The sequence below is a fragment of the Rhagoletis pomonella genome, unplaced genomic scaffold (assembly GCF_013731165.1).
Source record: "Rhagoletis pomonella isolate Grant_MI unplaced genomic scaffold, Rhpom_1.0 Rhpom_scaffold_00006, whole genome shotgun sequence".
Taxonomy (NCBI): Eukaryota; Metazoa; Arthropoda; class Insecta; order Diptera; family Tephritidae; genus Rhagoletis; species Rhagoletis pomonella.
Genome location: NW_023458560.1, coordinates 58045764 through 58068353, shown reverse-complemented (window position 1 = coordinate 58068353; position 22590 = coordinate 58045764). Strand labels below are relative to the sequence as shown.

The 22590-nt window shown below is 33.8% G+C and overlaps 1 protein-coding gene across 1 annotated transcript in view; it reads left to right on the top strand.

Annotated features, from left to right (window-relative positions):
- Positions 1-9338: 9338 nt before the first annotated feature.
- Positions 9339-22590, top strand: part of LOC118741999 (protein spaetzle 4-like) — a 32910-nt gene continuing 19658 nt past the window's right edge. Inside the window, exon 1 of the mRNA XM_036473964.1 lies at positions 9339-9404. Within this exon, the coding sequence (XP_036329857.1) occupies positions 9339-9404 (66 nt within the window). The remainder of the gene's footprint in view (positions 9405-22590) is intronic.

The following is a 22590-nucleotide window of genomic DNA, read 5'->3' as shown; positions in this document are numbered from 1 at the left end:
CAACTAAACGAATGTGGCGCAGTGTTTACAAACATCGGTTTTGATGTTGATGAGAGTTGTTGTCTTAAGTCTTTTGTTCACTAACTACAATATTATCTACATACATACAAACATACCTATCTACTACCTCTTACTACTGTTATTATTTTCTCTATTCGCTCTTGTTTTAATGCTTCTTATGCTCGAATTAGAGTCTGTTTATTTTTATTGAAGTTTTTCATTGCCAAGTTATAAAATTTACAACCGAGCTTATGTTCTGGCCACACATCGTCTGTAGCCCGTAATTCTTTGTATTTATATTTTGTTTTGGTTTTTACTATACAACTTTTTTTGCTTTTCTTTTTGTCACTGCAGTCTGCGCAACTAGACAAACTGGCGTCGCTCTGCGAGTACTGTTTTTTTTTTGTTTATATTCATTTTGCTGTGTTGCAACGAACTAGCCGACTGGCCATTGACGCACCACTTCAGGCTAAATGGTGCTGCTGCTAGGCACGCTTGTATTTATTTTTTTCTCTCTTTTCTTGCTGTTGTTCGCCTTGTTCTTGTCTGATATTGTTTTAGTTGTTCTAATTTATGCATCTTTTATGTGTTTATTTATCTTACTGACTTTCTAAATACAGTGCCGATTCATTATGGTTTTGGTTTTGTGAGAAATCTCACTAACTATAACTAAGAGTATATTTCTAAAAATGGTATTGTTATTGACTTTGTACTGTACCCCTTACCTCTCCCTCAGGTGGATTACGCATTTGTGGAATTACGGGCTTGACAACCCCGAGGTCCCTATTCAAAGGCTGCCAGTCCTCGAGCAGAGTGGAGGCTCAACAAGCAGAAGTTTCGCCTATGAGGTCTGACCAGAGACTTAATTCTGGTACCCCGGGGAACAGAATACCCCCGGAGTGTGCTCACGAGCGAGAAGAGCAAGACTAGCGATACGAGCAAGGCATTCAAGATGAGCACGAGCAAGACGGGCAAAATGGGTAGAGATGAGGAGAAGTGGTTTTAGGTAAGATAAGCAACACTTGGAGAATGGAAGTGGAGTGTGCATGTTGAGGAGAAGTTGTCTCTGGTAAGGGAGACAGCACAGAAAGAAAGAAAGATTAGCAAGTGCAAGTCGAGCAAGTTGAGCAATTCGGGCGAGTCGACGGTGCTGTACATTTTTTCTATACGAAAAAATTGTAGAACGTACCTTTTATGTTTTTGCAACAACACCGACGACATCTTATTTTGCGCTAAGGAATGTTGCTAGGGAAACATTTAGTGAATAGCTAAATTGAGAAAATTGTGGTTTAGCTGACTTAACCATAACAAGTGTTGTTAAAATAGCGCACTACAGGCCAGATTAACCTTACCTAAACTATATTTTATTTAAATAGAATAAATAGTTGGAAATTTGGGAAAGGTGAAAATACTTTGCAGCAAAAGGTGAAAATGCTTTAAGTGAGTTAAATTTTATTTCTTTAACAAATGACACCCTCTTCAAAGCCATTTTCGAGATAAAGCTTTCTTAAACATCTTTCGATTGAAATTCATATTGTAATATATATTAAACTAAATTTAATGTAAAAATAGGTGGCAACCCTATCAAAAATATTTTCAAAATAAAGTACATATTTTAAACATATTCCGTTTGGCATCCGAATTTTTATGTTTCATTGTAGTAACTGATTGAATTCAATGACTTAAAAAATGTGGCAACACCTTAATTAATTTAATCGTGATAATTGATTAAATGGAAATTTTCTTTTAAACAGGTGGCGATGCTCTTTAAAAATAATTTCGAAACCTCTTTCGATTGGCATCCCCCCTATAATACTTTAATTAAGTTATGAAAAAATTGGATTTAACTTTTAAATAGGTGGCAACCCTTTTCAAAATAAAGAGGCTCCATCGTTCGGTTGCCACCCATATTACATTTTTAAATATGGAGGTGGCCGGCCTCCTGAAAATTTATCATAATAAATCTTTTTAAATCTTGTACGTTTTTCATTCATATTGTAAAATAGAGGGCTGCATGAATTCATTCAAAACGGCTTAACAATTATCCATATACAAAGCAAACGAATGATTTTAGCTTCAACATTTTTTGAATTTGAGTGAATACTTGTTCTGATATATGTGCCGACATTACCTTATTTAAACAAAGTAAAAATAAATTGAATTGAAATAAATGACAATTTTTTGTATGAATATCCACAAATATTTTTTCTATGCACATATGTACAAACATACATAATATGTATGTATGTATGTATGTATAGCTGCGCTCCTATTACAATACGAAAAAACTTGATTGTAAAAAAAAAACTTTTATTGAAATGAGTTTGAATGATTTGAATGTTTTCCATTCATTCATTCACATTCTTTCATTTGAAGGTAGAAAGTTTAAAACAAAATGTATATTCATAACTTACAAAATTCCAAACGCTGAGTGTTTTGTACTATGTGAGGTAAAATATTCAAATCTACTGCACTCTGTTTGGCTAGAAGTTTGAATGAATTCATGCAGGCCTCTATTGTAAAATTTCGTTGAGCTCATAATTAAAAAAAGGATTTAACTTTTTAAGCAGTTAGCAACCCTTTTAAAAAAAAACTATGTTTTGTGTTAATCCACATGTATCGTGTTAGTGGGATTACATTTAACTTGTCAATTCTATTGGTTTTAAATTCCTTAGCTGGTGACAAGCATCGTTAAAAATATTTTCGAAATAGGACAGCTTTCTTAAAATATCTCTCTTTTGATACGCTTCTATAATATTTTATTTAACTTGTTAATTAAATTTGGTTTAGCTGGTGGCAATCCTCAATAAAAATATTTTCGAAATTCGTACAGCTTTCTGCAAAACCTCACTGATTTGATACTCCTTATAAAATATTTTATTTAACTTGTTAATTAATTAATTTTGCATTTCGAAATAGATGGCAGCTCCATATGACATATCTTAAATCTCTATCGCTTAATACCCTTGATATTAAAATATTTCGTTTCACTTGTTTTAACTTTTTGAGCAGGTGGCGACCCACTTAAAAAATATTTTCGATTTAAATAGGACACCTTTCGTTTTGATATCTGTTGTAATATTTGATTTAACATTTTTAATTAATTGATTTGAACTTTCGAAAAAGGTGGTAACTCTCTACCAAAATATGTATAGTTTGGGTCTCAAGTACTTAATTTCAACATTGTCGGACGCTGGACTCAATCGAAGACCGGATCTCACCCCCAATCGACTATATAGTCTATATAGTAGACTGCACTATATATGCAGTAACATTTCTTTAAGTGAAACTTCTTTCCGCTCGATTGGGGGTAAATGCAAAGCGAAAAAGCAACGCGCTACTTAGGCCCTAATACCAAACTCCAACGAAACGAAGAAGCGACATAGGAAGAGAAGGTATGGCGGGGTTGCTGGGCACGATTAGGATTAAGATTAAGATTGATATCAAGGTTAAGCTTAAGATTAAGATCAAAATATAGATCAAGATCGAGATTAAGTTTAAGATGAAGATTAAGACTGAGGTTAATATTAGGTTTAAGATTAATATTAAGGTTGAAATTTAAATTAAGATTAAGAACAGGATTAAGACTTAGATTAAGATTGAGATTGAGATTGAGATTAAGATTAATAGATTAAAATTAGTAATAAGATTAAGATCAAGATGGATATCAAGATAAAGTTTATGATTAAGATTAAAATTTATACTAAGATTGGGATTAAGACTTGGATTGAGATTGAGGCTGAGATTGAGATTGGGATTAAGATAAATATTAAGATCAAGATGGATATCAGGATTAAGTTCAAGATTAGGATTAAGGCTAAGATTAAGATTGAGATTTATATTAAGATAAAGATCAAGATTAAGATTGAAATTAGATTAAGATTAAGATTAGGACTTGGATTGAGATTGGGATTGAGATTGAGATTAAGATTGAGATTGGGATTAATTGGTATTAAGATTAAGATTAAGATCAAGGAGGAGATCAAGATTAAGTTTAAGATTAAGATTAAGACTAGGATGGAGATCGAGACTGAGAAAAATAAGATTAATTATTAATGATTAGTATTAAAATTAAGATTGGGGTTTAGTTTAAGATTAAGGCTTAGATTGAGATTGAGATTGAAAATAAGATTAACATTGAGATTAAGATTTTTATTAAGACTATGATTGGGACTAAGATTAAGATTAAGATTAAGAATGTGATTGAAATTGAGATTGAGTTTAAAATACTTGTTCATTATTAGTCAGAAAAAACGCGCATAATATAATGAGCTATTTACATATACTCTTAAAAAGAAGAATAAGTTTTCCTTCATTCGCGCGTGGGATCCACACACAAGTTTTTTTCTTAATCTACATAAATCGAGTTATGGGTGGCTCGCACACAACCATAATATAATACAAAACTACACTCACTACATAAACTTAAAATTTGTGTCAATAAAGGTTGCATAATATTCGAAAATGAATAAAGCTCACATTAATTTCTCTCCTTTATAGCCACCACACACAACAAAGCCAATGATGTAATTCCTGCTGGCTTCGAAGAAAATAAAACTGGCAAACTAAACTAAAACTTTATTGGTTGTCAAAATAAAATTAAATGGAGCTCTTATTCATAACAGACTACAAAACCACAACAACAAAGTAAAGTATGTATGTAGCGCTCGCCTGCAGCTTAACGATTAAAAAGCGCTCACCCAACAATACCCGTACGTTTTTAAGACTCCAAAATTTTTGTTATTTATTTTCAAATCATATCTTTCCTCCTTCACTTTCGGCTACACTTCATCGATTTTGCACTTTCACTGATATCGGCAAACGACCAACAACAAGTCCAAGGTAGATATAAAGCCATTCCCAATGCTTTTTTGCCCAAATTTACAAATTGTGGCTTTTACTCTTACCGCATCGTTTACGGCTTTATCGTACAGCACTAAAATTTATAAACACGTATTTAAATTATGTATGCACTTGTATATATATATATGTGTGTGTATGATTATCTGTATTTGGTAATTTATTTATAAAAGCAGTTAGCGCCCTTTTTTGCTTGTGCTGGCGAGTACGTGCGGCAAAAATTTTGCCTGATATTTCGCAACAAAATGGGTAAACGGTGTGAAATATGAGAAACAAAGAAGGAGGAGAAAAGCAATATGCACTTCAAGCTAACATGGAGGGACACCAAGAGTAAAAGACAATATTTTTTTTATTTAAAAAATAAAAACGAAAATGTGCGCAACACAGACTGCTTTCTTTGTATTGGAAATGTTGAACTTTTACTTAAACTCTGCATAATACCATATACATTAGGATGGTCCTTAAAATATCAACATCTAAATTTTGCATGGAGCACCCTTTTATTTTGTTCGCTAAAAATTTAAAATATATTTTAGGGGTCGCTATCAGAGACTATTCATACTAATTCATATTTAGTCATCGCCAAATGGATTCATCATGCAATATTAAGCTCCAAATACTGTCATTTGTTTTAAGTTTTCTTTTCGGAATAAGTGCATCATTTTTCAAATTTTTCTAAGTTTGATTTAAAAATAATTATTTAGAAAATACTAAGAAATTCATGTATAGGACAGAGTTAGTACGCACTTCCTAAGTTCAAAATGCATTTTTTTTATTTTTTCATTGGATAGCTTTTGAGATAAATACTGGTTTTCTGTGTTGATGACTTCATTCAAAACTAAATCGACAAGTCCGATCAATACAATGAGTACTTCGTTGGTTTGCTCGAACCAAAACTTGCTGAATTATAGCTAGCTGGTCATTTTCCAAACTTTGTCGAATTAAAAAAGATACATTTTTTGCAAGCACTGGTGGGAGTCCTAAAAGTTATTATAAAACTAGCAAATACCCGGCATACTTCAGTATTTTTGTGTTATTTGACACCCGTATTGTAATATTTCATTTATTTATTTTATCAATTTAATTAAATGAAATTTTTCAAACAGGTGGCAGCCCACCTCAAAAAATTTCTTCGGCAGTTAGCTTTCCTAAACCTATTCAGTTTGATACCCATATTGCAGTATTTATTTTATCATATTAAAGTAATTAAATTAAAGTTTTCAAACAGGTGGCAACCTTCAACAAAAATATTTTCCACTGTAATCCTTCTTCAACCTCTTTCCTTTGACAGCCATATTGCAATATTTACTTTATCATATCAATTTACTTAAACCGCAATTTTCAAACAAATGGCAACTCTCTAATTTTTTTCTTACCATGTTTTAAGTTAGATCTCTAGCAATACATTGATGAAAACTGCACTCAATTCCATGCATTAGTTTTCGAGTGATGCGCGTACAAACATACAGACAGACAGATATACAAAAATTCTAAAAATTGCTGATTTGGCTTCTATTGCTGTAATAAAAAACCCCCCGTTTTAATTTTTCTTTAATATCTATAATGTACAGACATTGGCCAGTTACCATTTTATTATACGTATAGATTTTGAAATTTTTGTGAATGCCTTTATTTTGTACGTAGCATAAAAACGGGTTGCTTAACACATACATATTTTAAGGACCACCCCAATATACATCTGTGAGTACATGTCTGTATGTCTAGCACACGTTTACTTGTTTGCGTTTATGTATGTATGTTCATTTTTTTGTCTGTTGATATTGCAGTCTTATGCTTTCAACTCTTTCCACGACCACCCACTTTTTAACTTTAACCGAAGAAAGCTTCCAAAAAACTAAAAACTACTAACAGCACAACAATAACTACAATTGCGCACGTCATTCATGCAACACAAAGTTCCCAACGTCTGCAGCATCCCATGGCAAATCGAGACGAGTTGACTGGAAATCTCAACTACTCTCCACTTTTGCTACTTAATCATGCAACACCAGTCAACCACCAAAATTGATAGTCAGAGGGATTGTGGGGACAAAAAAAAGACGCGTCATGCAACTTTCGTCTCAAAGCCTGCAGTCATTCAGACACCCAACCCAACCAGTCACCAGTCACCCATTCAGTCAGTCATGCAACGAATACAATAATAAATTTTGCAGCAAACGACTCGCCGACAGTTGAAATAAGCCTGGCTGCCTGGCTAAGGGGCCAAGTCACAAGCTAATCGCACGCCAACCCGAAAAGCGACTGACTGATGCCTGTAAATATGTACATATATTTATTGTGTGTACGAATGATACATACATATTCGTATGTATTCGACGTGGTAATCAGCTGAGTTCATATGTGCATGAGAGCATGAGAGGTGTTCGAAAACTAAGCGGCGGCGAAAAGTGCTGTGAAAAAAATTTTAAAATCACCAAAGACGGAGTTAGGTTAAAGTTGCGAACCAGTATTGGATATGTGTGAGTAGCTTCAGTTTACTGTATGAATTTGAACGGAGAGTGGCGCTGAAAATCCCTACAAGGATTACGAAATATTGCTGACAGCAGAAATCGGCTCCGCTAATTGAACAAACAGCCTGTCTACTGCCGAGGCTGCAGATTGAGAACAGCATGCATCTTGGACTGTAAGTTAACTAGAACTGAGTCTTCTAAAATTCCATTGATGACATACTACTCGAATAGCTATCAGGTATAGGTATGTTTGTTGAGCGAAAATTGGTAATCTCAGTACTTGGCCTAACACGCAGTCGAAATGGTTTGTCGGGTGATATCTCATTCGTCTCCATCCCATTTGGGATATGTTCGAAACCGCTCAGTTATATGTTGGTGGGCAAGGTTTTATTGATGGTAACCAGTGTAATCAAAATACCACTGAGCTCAGTAGAGTTACTACTTATTATGGAGCTATCAAAATTAACCGAGCTATCGAAATTTTTAGAGGTATCCAAAGTTTATCGAGTTATCGATTAATATCGATATATATGTATATTTTAGTTATCGAAATTTATCGAGCCATCGAAATTCACAGCTATCGAAATTAGTCGAGTTACTACTTATTACGACAAACTAATCTGCCTGTAAGACACCGAAATGCTCAGGAAAACGATATGATTGTCGATCTGGAGTTTTCTCAGATAAATACCAACGTCGACTCATTTTTTCATCTTTGAGCCATCGGTAGAGTTTTTAGGCCCATTGTCTTATTATTCCCTTTTGAGCTTGACCTTCGCATCTACATATTAACCGCTCTAAGAGGTTTAAGCAGATGCGCCTACATTTCTTCGGTTTCATTTCATTGAGCACAAAGTATTAAAATCAGTAACGATTTGTCTTTGTATTAAAATATTTTGTCATCTCTGGGTCAGTCTCGCTTAGAATAGGCGTTCAACGTGTTTCCTAAAATGATTTGGTGGTTCGCATACAAAGGCGAATACTAAACTTGATATAAATTAATGGAATTACGTGAAAAACTCAGAATATATCCATTTATTTTTATTACAAGTTCAATATTTAATTCATCTCTTTGATCTCGCCTTTTGTGTGTACATATAGTATAATAGTTTTAGGGGCGCCATCAGCACCTCAACTTTAAACCAAGACGAAAAGTCATGACTCTTTGTGTTCGTTGTCATTGTAAATTGTTTTCCTTTTGTTTTCATTTATTCTGTTTTTACTTTAGTTTTTTTTTTTTGTGTGATTTTCCTCACAACGAAAGAGTTAATATCATATCCCACCTCTCGTATACACTTTTTGTTAATTTATGCAATTGATGCTGTTTTCCCCGCAATAGTCTTGTTGTTGTTGCTTGCGTTTTTTTTTTTTTTTTTTTGACTGCCGGCCACATGATGTTACGAAAGATCAATGAAGTTGACGTTGAAGTCGACACGATTTTGTGCTGCTTTCATTTGCGCCCAGCCGCTTGTGATGCACTGAACGTGCGTTTTGGGTTTTCATCATTGTTATGGTCGTTAATCTTCTCTCAGCTAAGCAGTAGATACATATGTATGTATGTATTTGTTTTGAAAGAATTGTGAGTGATGCTGAAACTGTGGTTGAAAAATACGTTAGGTAATGCCAATGGATATTGTAATGTTATAGGAATGGTAATGATAATCATAATGGTAATGGTAGTGGTAATGGTAATAGTAGTGGTAATGGAATTATAATGGTAATAGTAATTAAAGTGGTTATGGTAAAGGTAGTGGTAGTGGAAACAGTAATGGTAATGGTAATGGTAATGGTAACTGTAACGGTAATGGTAATGGTTATGGAAATAGTTGCGGTAACCTAAATGATTGTAGTAATGGTAATGGTAATTGTAATTGTAATGGTAATGGAAATGAAATGGTATTGGAAGTGGTTGTGGTAATGGTAATGGGAACGGTAATGCTAATGCTAATTGTAACGGTAATGGTAATGGAAATGGTTGTGGTAATGGTAATGTCAATAGTAATAGTAATGGTAACGGTAATATATGATAATAGTAATAGCAATGGTACTGGCACGTTAATAGCCATAGTTATGGTAATGGCAATGCTTGTGGTACTGGAATTGCTGCTAAAGATAGTATCAGTTATTGCATACGTTTTCTGGTTTGTAAAATGTGTGGTTGAACTTATTTCCATGCACCAACAACACATGTACATATTTACACATGAATGTACATATATGTATGTATATATAGCTATAGCTCATTCACCACCTAGCAAAATGTCGACACACAATAAGTGCACGAGCTGCCGAAAGTGTATACTTATTAGGTTGCTCCTGTAGCCAGCTATGTAGTCACTATGCTTACCGTTAAATTTCCTATTTAAAAAAAAAAGAAAAAAAGTTGCTCGAAAATAAATTTCAATTGGGCACCGCCTTAGTCAAATTTTGTGTCAGCCAGTTAGCCAATTTAAAGAAGCTGTTAATTAAAGACGACCCACAAGCCTCACCGCTAGAAATTCACTTTCATTTACCCTCTACACACACATACACACTCACACAAACATTCAAAGTGTGATGCTTAACAGAAGCTACGTTGCACTCGGCGCCAACAAAGTTCGCAGCTTAAGTCTTTCGTTTGAATACGGGACTCGCCTTAAAATTGCTGTATACCGGAAAATAAATTGAATTTTCCAATTTTCGCAACAAACGCCTCCACATTGGGTAAATGTGTACATATATACATACATACAAAATCGCATGCTGGCTGCACCTTGTGTATAAATACTAATTCCCGTGTTACAGTCTCTTGCCGCTTGCCTCCCCACACCTACCAAATTACTCGTTTTGTTTTTTTTTGGTTTTTTGACTGCCTGTGCGGTTTAGTCGCACATTTATCATTTTGTTTGAGGGCATGGAAAAAGTCAAACGAGTCGCTTCAACATCACGGACTTGCCACAGTTGTTTGCTTTTTGCATATTGTAATAGTTTGTGGCAAGCAAAAGCTAAAGATTTGCTACTATGTCGCATGCGGCGAAGAGTGTGTAAGCGTATAACTAACCGAAATTGGCAGTAATATTCCCATAGTGCGAGTATTGGCAATAAAGTGAAACAAGAAATAATAGAAAAATACATTGAAAAATATTTCCATGCAACATTTTCATTAAAAAGTAAAAATTTTCTATGTCCTCAAATTACCTGGCAGACTTAGCAAAGTGTTAATAAGCGAGTAATTGACACCGATGATTCGCATGTTGGTGGATGGAGGAGAGGAGATATTAATGGGACTCAATACTTTGGTTTCAAGACTAAACCTTTCCGGGCAGAGCCGACTCCCTCCATAAACTTAATCGTGGAAATGAAAGTGACAGCAATTCAGCTCAATTTTGTTTTGCTGGAATCCTTTCTGTGCATAGAGATTTTCAGCAAAGGAAAAATTACACATCAGTGGGATGAGTCCAAGGCTGTTTCCGCTGAGCACAACATGTTTATGAGATGCTCCAAGAAAACATGGAAGAACCCTTCAAGGAAGCTACTGAATACCGTTGCCTACTTGCATACAGATATAGGAAAAAATTGCATGAACTTTGACATTGAAATAATTAATACATTTTTGGTAGGAAGCAGTCACAAATTTCTTGCTGGGTTAACCCAAAACTTTTACCAATATCGATAGGAGAAGATGTTGAAATTTGAGAAATCTGAAATAGTTATAATATTTTTTTGTTAAATCTACAAAGTAAATTTCAGAATATGAACATCCGACTTGAGTGTCCGTGCGGTTTGTGTGAAAACTGGGCCATTCTTAAGACTGATGAAAGATTTTTTGAACTGTGTACAAGCTGAGCTTTTGCACACCTTTTGGGGGTAAGGCGGTATCAGGTAATTAAAATCGAAAACGCCTCCGTATCACATATTTAATATTGCTCTGTGTGCCATCTTGAGCAAAGAGGATACCTTCGATATTACCGCCTGTGGATCCGGTTTTAGAGGAACTGTTCCAAAGACTCATATATCATTCAGCTGTAGGTTAGATCAACGCTAAAAGCGTAATATCATCATCCTTGGATAATACTTTCGTGAAAATTGGAGTTAATAGAGGCTGCGAGGTCTCTTTATTTTTTTATCCTTTGTGATAAGCAACCTATTAATTATACTATAGAAGAGTGGTTGCAATGCCGTTCTGTGTACCGAATAACACTGTGCGACAGCCGAAACCAGCCCGTTATTTATTAACATTTTCTGAAAGTATACCTATCCAATAATAAAACACTCGATGCATTTGTAAAAGTTGGCTCGTATTGTCAGCTGTCTATGTCAGCTGTATATAGCTTTTTAATTAACTCATAGGCTTACTAAAAAACTATGCACAGTGGGTTTAAAAAGTCTTCTATACTAAAAATAGAAAAAATCTCCCCAACATTCGCAATAAAGAATTAAAGAAGAAATGCAGAAAATCCAAAAATAATTAAGATACAAATTAAAAATGGAATTGAATCTAAACCAAACCGAATACAAATTGAAGACGAATGCCAAGCGAAGGCAAATAATACGAAAATCAAGAATAAGTAAATGATGACGCGCCAACTGTGTACCACTACTGACCTACTAAGACGGCGTACAGGCGCGTTGGCGCACGTTAATGCGACGAAAACCACAACCAACAACGCAACAGCAAGTGTGCGCGACGATAAATGTGAAAAAGAACGAAACAAAAACGACGCAACAACAACAACGCAACGCAAGCGCACAGCGTGCAACTAAAAAAGCACAAAGATTAAAGTGATGAATAGGCGTTTTAGAGAAGCGAAAGGCAAGCGTTGTAGGGGGAGGCGAGAGATAACATGCTTAGAATGAGTGAGGTAGAGAGCAGGCGAGCGATGGAGCAAAGCAAACGAGCGCACGCGCAGTGCAATTGCGGCAAAGTGAGGTAGACAAGCGACTAATCAGCTGAGTACGCTACGGAGGAGATGGTTTGCTTAGCAAAGCTGCCATCTACTTATTTGGTACACTAGGGTGGTCCAAAAATGCATGTGGGGAAAAAAGTCGGAAGTTGTACTTTTTACTTTGAAACGAAAAATTTTTTTAAAGGTCATTGAAAGCGCTCAAAGTTTCCCATGTAACTTATATGGGGAAAAAATCACTTTTGGTAGAAATGGTATATAATTCTTGAAATGCAATATAAATCGATCGGAAAACTCTGTTTCCCTTCAGGCGATTCCCAATAATAATACCCAATTATTTATTTAACAATTTTTTTCATAGTAACTATATTTATAAGTCTGCCAAAACCACCATAAAATGCCAGAAACTGAAATGGAGGGATAAATAAAAAATCGTTAGTATTAAAAATTGGTTAAATAAACCATTGAGTATTATTATTGGAACTCTTCCGAAGAGAACCACATGAAAAGTTGTTTTTTCCCTACATGCGATACTTTGAGCGACCACCAAATTTTTTTTTTTTTTGATTTCACATTAAAAAATAGGGGTATATTTTTTCGGATATAGAACAATCCTAGAGGGTGAGAGCATTAAAATTCCGACTTACCTTGTTTTGGACCACCCTAATGTACATACATATCTATACACGCACACACTTGTACATATATGTAAATATGTATATTTTACAGCTGACTAACAGCCTAGCTAACTAGACAACTTGCTGGCGTTTTGCAAGTCTGCCCATCTGGCCAACCATCTATCTGTGTTTTTGTCTCACAGGTCTCACAGTAGTCAAGTCGATCTTCACTTCATTACAACCATTTCCAACAGTGTTGCCAGGAAGTTTTCGTGAGAAATCTGCCAAGTGAAGATTAGATCTTAAAAAAGTTGCAAAAAATTTCAAAAAAATTAAAACAAAAAATTTTGTTAAACAAATATTTTTTTAAAGATTTTAATTTAAAAAAAAAAAAACTTAAATTTTGTTTATTTCGCAAAAATATTTATTAAGTACACAAAGTTTGATAAACAAACAAAAATTAACAAACTTTTTCAATCATCCCAAAACGGTACGATTTAACTTAAGTCATCTATATTTTTTATGAATGTCCTGCAAACATAACAATTGCAAAAAGTTGCAAGAAGGAGAAGTAGGTTTGGAGAATTATCAATACCACATAGCGTTCGGCCAGCGGTTGAAATTTAACTACTAAAATTAAGGGGACTTCAGATGAGTTAAGGTGAGTTAGAGTGAGTTGAGCTGAGGTGAGGTGAGTTGAGAGAAGGTAAGTTGAGGGAAAATTACATTAATTAGGTGAGTTAAGTTGAGATGAGTTGAAGTGAGGTGAATTGAATTGATTTGAGATGAAGTGAGGTGGGTTAGGGAGAGGTGAGTTAAGGTGAGGTGAGTTAAGGTGAACAGAGAGGTGTTGAAGTGAGGTTATTTGAGGTGAAACGCGTTAAACGACATAACATAGCCTAACTTAACATAACATAACATAACAGAACATAACAAAACATTATATAACTTTACATAGCATAACATAACATAACGAAACAAAACACAATATATCATAGCAACACATAACATAACACAACATAGCATAGCATAACATAACATAACATAACACAACATAACACAACATAACAAATTTATGTCGTTCATCAGTTTTATCTTTTTCTTTGTCCCACTCTTTGTCTCTATCACTTTTCTATCTTTGTCTTTATCGTTTTTAATTTCTGTTTTTATATTTTCAACTAACTTCAAAAAAAGCGAGGAGGTTATCAAGTCGTCGGAATATTTTTTTAAATACGTTTCCGCTTTATTTGGACCACGACAACTGTTTTCGACAATTATTTTGTATCAGGAAAGTTTTACCTCAACCACCCTACTAATTTGGTTAAGTTCCGATCTTTGAATAATGAAGAAATTAACGGTACTCCTAAACCTTTATATGAGCCTTAAAGTCGGTTGTATTTTGTTAAATATTTTTTAATCTGCCTTATCCACAGTTTCGCCCGGAAAAAAATGCATCCACCCATAATAATAGCATGGAAACGAAAAGTGAAAAGTGAACCGGTTCGGGGAAAATGAAACTCATGATTAGACTGAATGTCTTCAGTTTAAGATTTTTATTAATTTTTTTTTTTAATTAAGTCTTCAGTTTCCAGATAAATCTTCACTTCTGGTAACACTGCTTCCCAGTTGCACGCTTTGCACCGCTCTCTCCCTGCTTACATGCATATGCATTTACTTTGCTTTCTTGCATACGAAATTATGCTTACTTTTCTGCGCTGAAATCGACTTTCAACGAAAAAGAGGAAGAAGAGCAGAAAGGCGAGGAAGAAAAAGTTGCAGTGGTAGTAGTAGTGCTGTAGGCAGTAATAGAGCTAAGCTTTGAAGATGTCTTAAGGTAGAAACAACAACAATAATTACAAGCCGCCGACAGCGCAGACATCACTCAACGCTCAACGCTAAGCTACAGCGAGCGGCGCTAACAACAAGACTGATTTTTATTTATTTTTGTTGTTTTTTTTCACTTCTTTCGCGTTTTGTGCTTTCTTTGACTTGCACTTGGGTCTTGTTTTTTTTAGTTGTTGTTTTTTTTTACTTTTCGTTAATTTCCGTAAATTTCTGTCGCTGCTGTCCGCTGTGAATAATAAATAAGAAAAAGTTTTTCTTCAACGCGTAAATTGCAGAAAAGCGTCGGAGTGATGAGCGGGGCTGAAGAGGGGGGAAGATGAGGGAAAAGGAAGTGAAAAACTAAGGGGCAGCGAAGGAGTAGAAAGAAAATAAGTGAGGAGGCGGTTTTGGCTATAGGTGAGGCGGGCGCAACAAGACGGCACGGCGTCAAATGTTGCTCTGCTGAAGCGGCTAACTTGCAAGCGCTACAACATACAAGCCATAAGCCATCGCACGCCAGACTCACTTACATAAATACATACCCACAAACACTCTCTTAAACATTAAGCAACGCGCTTTTTACAACCATCGCTTACCGCCTGCTGCACACAACAACAGCCAGCAATCGTGAAATTGCCAGCCGAAAGCCCCCAGTCCGCAGCCGTCGCCTACCTTCCCACACAGCGCTTTTTTTTGCCAACTCTTTGACATAAGCGCGCTGCTGCTGCTTTTTGCCTGAGTTTACTGCTCACTTGCTGCCGCTTGCCAACCAACTGAGGCAATCTTCAGTCAGTCAGTCTTTCATGTTGGCTCATTGGCTGCCATTTATTGTCTTTACCATTCCGGCAACGGTTGCTGCTGCTGCTGCTTCTGCTTTAGCTTTGGTTTAAGCTTTGGCTTTAGCTTTGGCTCTGGCTCTGGCTGTGCCTTCTGCCGTTGTTGCCACTTACATATGCACATATGTATTTATGTGTGTATGTATGTATGTACATATGGTCTTATGTTTGTTGTTGGTCTCTGCTGTTTGGCGGCGTTTAGTTGCTTGGCCGTTCACCATTCTTCGTCCGTCGTTCGTCGTCGCCGCGCTTAGCTGCTGCTCAACTCGTCGTCTTCTGCTTTGTTTTTTTTTTTTTTTTTGTTTGCCGTCTGCTGTCTGCCGAGACTGCTGTTTGCTGCTTGCCATTTGGTGTTGATGATGTTTTCGCCGCTTTTACGGCGCACAGTTGTAAACGTGAGTGCCAAGCGTGTGAACGTGATTTTCTTCTTTATTTTCTTCTCAAGCACAACCAAGTCGTACTACGAGTACATTTGGCATTTAGTTATTCTGTGAACTGCTGCTAGCTAGCAGGAAGTATTCGTAAAATATAAGAATCGAATTAAAGAACTTAACAAAAACATAAGAAAAACAACAACAGCAAATTTTAAATAAATTAAATACTCGTAAAAGGGAATTAAGGTATATTACGTGCATATTTATTCGTATAAAGCATGCACATGCGTACTCGAATGTGGAGCAATTTGGAGTAAAATGAAGTGTTGTGAAATTATATGAAATAAAATTAAATGCAATACGCGTAGTTAGAAAAGTGGCAAAATTGGAGAAATTTTTTTTGTTTAAGCGAGTTTCGTGTTGAGCGAGAAAAATAAATACCAAAAATAAACCAAATTAACAGTGCACTAATCTCTATTAAAAGTTTTGTGTAACTTTTTAAAAATATTTATACAAAGAAAAAAATACTTACAGAAGTATTTATTGACGAATAAATTATGAAAACGATGTAATTACTTGTATGCCCGGTTTCACCAATTAATTTTAAATTTATCAGGCTGGTTAATTTTAAAATAACACAATTTTGGTAGGAAATTTTGCTATTTTAAATTTTAAGAGTTTGATAAATTTTTAAAATTTAGCAGTGAAACCAGGCATTAGAGTTAATAAATTTGGTGTATACGTTTCGAAAAAAATAAAATAAAAAATTATGAAGTATTCTACTTTAACATTTCAAAAGTATATTCAGCTTAATTCAGTGAAAGTGGCTCAAATTTTCAGTTAGATATATACATAGTTAGTAACTATTTTCCTTAAAGTAATTATTTAAGCTAGTTTACTATCCTTAATTGAAGAATGCTACAATATTTCAAACCGAAACAAAAAAAATATACAAAAGCATTGCTGTTATGAAATTCAAAAAAAAAAATGCATTAATTTTGAAGTGATTAAGTGAAGAAATCGCAGATCTGGGAAGTAATTCACGAAGCGATATCCAAAATTTTTCTCACATTCTTAGCCATCAACCCGCGCATAAAGTCATATTGACCCGAGGCACTCTGTACCACGGCTGCAAACCGGTTATGAACCGAAACGTTTTTATTTTAAAATGCCAAAACCGAAACGGAAACCACTGCAAAAAATTAATCGGTAAATGTAATAAATAAAATTTTCTGCAAACATTTTTTTGTTTGATGGCAAATCCGTGAGTTGTAATTTTGTCCACATAAAATATGCTAAAAATGTTTTATATGGAAGAAAATGCTTTGTACCGCCAGCAAAAAAATTCCAAAAATCAATGCGAATTTTAAGATACAGTAGAAGTTCGTTAATCCGGACAAGCTTAAAAAATAAAAAAAATTCTTTTATTAACCATGTAAACCGGACCGACCAGGGTCTCGCTTATCCGGATCGCGCAAAAATGTATTCGGAAAATAACAGTATCCGGCTTTTTTAAACAAAGTTTGAGTTAATATTTCATTACTTTTTAGCTTTAGCGTTTACATTGAAGTCATCATAATAAATGAATAACAATTATAAAATTGTAATGCCTTTGGTAATCCGGGTTCCCTTATAGCCCGGATTTAGCTGGTTTTAACTGGTCCAGATTAACGAAGTTCTACTGTAGTTCAATCTTGCTCTTAACATATTACACTAAAAATGCATGAGCTTTAGAGCTGCGATTTTTTTTTAGTTTTGATTAAAAAGTTTGAAACTTCGATGAAATTTTGTTGAAGTTTATAAACTTTTTATAATTTTCGTACAAAGTTTGAAATTGGAATTTATATGGTTGCTGTTTTATAACGAGCTATACTTTTATGAAAAATTAATGAGTATTAGACCAACAAAAGAAAATTAGTCAAATGTCGCAGTACTAATATTTTGACCATTCGTATACTTGTACAATTCAAAATTCTGATTATCTTGTTTTGTTTTTCTATTCGACTAGATTAACGACTTGTCCAAACCTTAAAAATGTTTATTAAGATTTTCTAATTTTGCCTTGATCGCGTTAATTTTTTTATTGAGGATACTACGCATTTTTCCATAAAAAAAAATTCACTGAAAAATTGCCAAAAATCAACTTACAACTTAAAAAATTTTCTAGAAATAGTTATTAAAAACTTTGCAGTTAAGGTGACACTTCTTAATTAACACTTAAAATTAAGAATTTTCTTAATTTTTGCAAAAAGTAAAGTACATGGAGTGTGGGTATTCTTATTTGGAGGCAGATTCCATACATTTTCACTACAAGAGAAGAAGTCCTAAACCATATCGATGGCTGAGTGGAAGATCGACCTATCTCGGCAGCCAGTTCGAAAACGCCCTATCTCAGAAAACTTTTCAAGAAAGGCCTATGTCAAAACTCGATTTAAAAATGCCACATTCCGAAAAACTTCTGTCTGAAATATATTGGAAATTTCAATGACTGCTTAATCTCCAATTCTTTACAGTAGCATCCAGCGTGTGTAGATATTAAAGGTTGTATGGCCGGGTCTGAAGGTCTTACGTCACCTGGCCCTTATGGTCTAGCATCATAACTCCAAATTGAGACACTAAGCTACGGAGAAAAGCTGACATATAACTTAACAAATATATAATGTAATTACAAGATATCGGTATCATGAAAAAAATCCTGATAACAAAAAGTGCCAGAACAAAAACCCACAGCACAAGAATGAAACTAATTTCATATTATCCATCTTGAAAATTTAAATAGTACTTTATGAAAGTAGCTTCATATTATCATATGTGAATTGTTACAAAAACTTGTGTTAGCGCTTTTCTAATACACACATAATTAAATGATTTTTTTCATCAAATAATTATAGTTTATCAAACTCATCAGTTTCATTAAACATAAATGACTTTGAACAATGAAAATGGGCTGCATGCAGCTGCAGAATATTCATGAAAATTCACAAAAAAGTGTAGTGTATGATAATAAACTTATTAACAACAAAACAATATTATAACAACAAAACAATACAAATTAAGCGGCAATCACTAAACAATTACCGGAACAACGATCAACAAAACGGCAACAATCAGAAAGCACAATGGAATACATAAATATGGATAAACGTTTTAAAATATCTAAAACGTTAATTGTAAGTACATAAATAAAATGTTTTTATTTTCGTTTATTTTTTTTTTTGTAAATTTGCGATATTCAACAAAGTTCCCACGCTGCGTGAAGTAGAGAATATTACATTGCTGCATGCCTATGAAAGCGAGTTCGCAGCTTAAGTCTTTTGTTACTGCAATGTAGTGAGATGAAATTGAGACGTGGTTTTTGAAGCTAAACTGCAGTTGTTTTAATAAACAAAACATGCAGGGAAATGAAATGGAATAAAATCTGGTAATCGTTAATTTAAAAATAGCTTTTGAATATAAAGACAAAGTTTGCTTCAGGTGATTTATTCCTCACATGTAGGGCGTCTATACATACGGTGGCGATAATGTAAATGTAGAAAATTTTTATTTATTTTTTTAATATGGCTTCCTATCTACAAAAATCATCTAAATCAAAATTTCAAACTTTGTAGAACATTTATAAAAATTTGGCGTATTTTAACAAATGTTCATCAAAATTGAAACATTTTAATCAGATTTTTTAGAATATTTTTTTTTGGGTTTGCAGTTTTGTAAAGTGCAGGTTTGAAGTAACCAGGACTTACTGTTTACTTTTGGAAATTTTTTGTTCGCGAATTTTCTTCCATACAAAGTATGTACGACAATTTTTTGTATCGAGAAAATGAGCAATGCCTTCCACAAAAAAAAAAGAAAATTGCCACTTATCAACGGTAAGTTCTGCATACTTAAAATTTGCTACAAAACTTCATACTAAAAATGTTTCATAGAGATCTAATTAAAAAGTTAAAAATTTTGATAAAACTTTGTCGAATTTTGCTAATTTTGTGCAAAGTTTGAAATTTTGACTTACGTGGTTTCTGTTAGATAGCGAGCTACACTTTCATAAAAAATAATAACCATTAAATAATCGAAAGGAATGTAGCCAAATAATGCTCAAAGGCCTCTTCCCTATTTATATTATCGTCACTGTATGTAAAAGTAATTTCTGACTTAGTCTCGAACCGCTCCGGTTTTTAGGACAAACATGTTTTTGTATAAATATCCCAATTCTCAAAAATGTTTCACTAATCCTAGCAAGATCCATTATTTTACACCAAAACTTGGTTCGACTGGATTCTCAACATATTTATATATATTTATATTCGCAATTTTAGAATACTACGGAGTTCATATTTCTTGAAAATATTTTACAATTAATCGATTAATAAAACACAAAACTGCGGTACAATTAAATCGTAAACTGGACAAAAGTGGTCGATTAATTTGGTCAAATGATAAATCGCTGCCATCCCTAATTGGAATGAACTCATTATATGCTTTTCATATTTCTCTCAGCTTAGGATAAGCATCTTGGATATTTCTAAAATTTGTTTACCTATTTAGAAAACGACTTATGTATCTGTATTTCGATCTCCATGTAGATACATATTTATATAAGTTTATCCAATCTGTAAATCAGCTCTTAATTACAAAACCCGAAGTGTCTCCCATCGAAAAAAAATCCTACGACTTACATATATATACTGTAGTTAATCACGTGCAAACAATGACAATTGAAAGTCCAAAAAAAAAATTAGGGTACAACACCAATTACATGTGCTTTGCATATTAACGCAATCATTTCCATTTCAATTTTTTTGTTTTAATATTTTTTGTTCGCGCACCTTTCTCAATTCCCATTTTTCTTTTTATTTTACTTTTTCTGGCAAACGCTCCTTTTATCGTTCACATACTTTTCTTTTTTGTTTATACTTGTACAAACATATGTACATATGTATGTAGGCATGTACATAAAAATTTCACTTTCTTTAGCAAAGCGAATGTGAACACCAAAGTGAATTGTTTGCGCACACAAAAAAAGAATAAAGAATGTTACAACAAAATAAAGCCGTAGAGGCCAATAACTAAAATGCATTCATAACACGTATGTATGTACTTACGTATGTACGTTGATAAGGGAGAGGTGCGCAGATGTGGGCAAATGAGTGCGCAAAGGAGAGTCTAATTTTTTTAAATGCGGGCGCATATAAGCACGTATGCGCATACATATTTAAGTACATATTTACATACATTCACACATGTGTACACATATCGGTATGTAATTTTACAATAGGTTATTATGTATGTACATTAGGGTGGGTCAACTTTCTTTTAACTATGTGCGTATAGCATAGCGGATTCCACGTGTAATTCTAAGCAAATTTGGCGAAGAAGAAATAATGGGTCTAAAATCAATTCGGAGTTTGCCAAATCACGAAAATATATTTCGAAGAAAATGTGAAAATGAAAACGATAAGTGCAGAAATGGATTCGTCGTACCAAAAAACCACTTTTAATACAAAATTTAAGCACTTCTTTACGACACTACAGCAAAATGGTAAGAAACCTTTTTTCGCTATTTGGCAAACTCCAAATTGATTTTAGACCCATTATTTCTTCGGCAAATTTGCTTAGAATTACACGTAGAATCCTCCTGTGCTATACGCGCATTGTCGAAAAAATCTCCCATACAAATTGCCCGCCCTAATGTACATACATATGTGTTTATGTACATATATTCGTATTTGTTGAGCAATACGAAGCTTAGTAGATAATGTAAGGCACATTATTTGGCGCGCTTCAGCCGTTAAAATGTCAATGGATTTGGGTTTGACATATATTTTTTCCTATTTTTCATATTTTTTAATTTTTTATTTGCTCTTTATTTGCTGAATTGATTTTTTAGACAACAAACTCAAAGTCAAGCAACTAAGTTATTGCAATTATTATATTTTTTCTACTTTGTTTTAGTTTTTTGTTTTTCCTTTTTGCAAAGTAAGTAAATGTTTTCAGTTAAAGGAAAGCAAAAGTAAACTTTGAGCGGAAATTTTGGCAATGTAGACATTAAAATTTGGTTTGTCAGTGAAATTAAATTTGCCAACTGAGTCAGCCGCTGCACAGTGGTTCAAAACTGACTAAGGGCTAAACAGAATAAATCGATTCATTTTTTTTTTTTTAATTAAAGCCTATAAAATTCGCAAGGGACTAGTTGAGTCTGATTTTAGAATTTTTATTTGATTAAATTAATTTTTTGAATGCAAAGGTAAAAAAAGTAGCAATTTTGCAGAAAATCGATTCACCTGTTCTAGTTAATAAATGTTTCATAACAAATCCTAGTTGAGGGCAATTGTGGGACTACCCCAAACCAAAAAAAATGTCACAGAAAAAAGGTTAAATGTTTTAAAAAAATGTTCACCAAAATATATTTTTTTTAGAAAAGTTTTGGGTATGCAGTTTTATAGATCACTTAATTTTAGTATGATTCGCGTTGCTTTTTATAATTTTTTTTTTGCCAACATTTGAAGCACATTTGCATGCTAAATAGGAAATAAAAGCGTTGGTATCAAATCAACTTGCAACTTGCACTTTATTAAACTAAAATTGAATGATCTATAAAACTAATACGCATTTTTTTTTTTTTAACAGAAAAAATTAACTTTAGTAAACATCTTAATATATAAAAACCCTGTGTGACTGTGTTCGTTTACGCTAATCTAATTGTGTATTGTTGGTTCCAACTTAAAAGATAG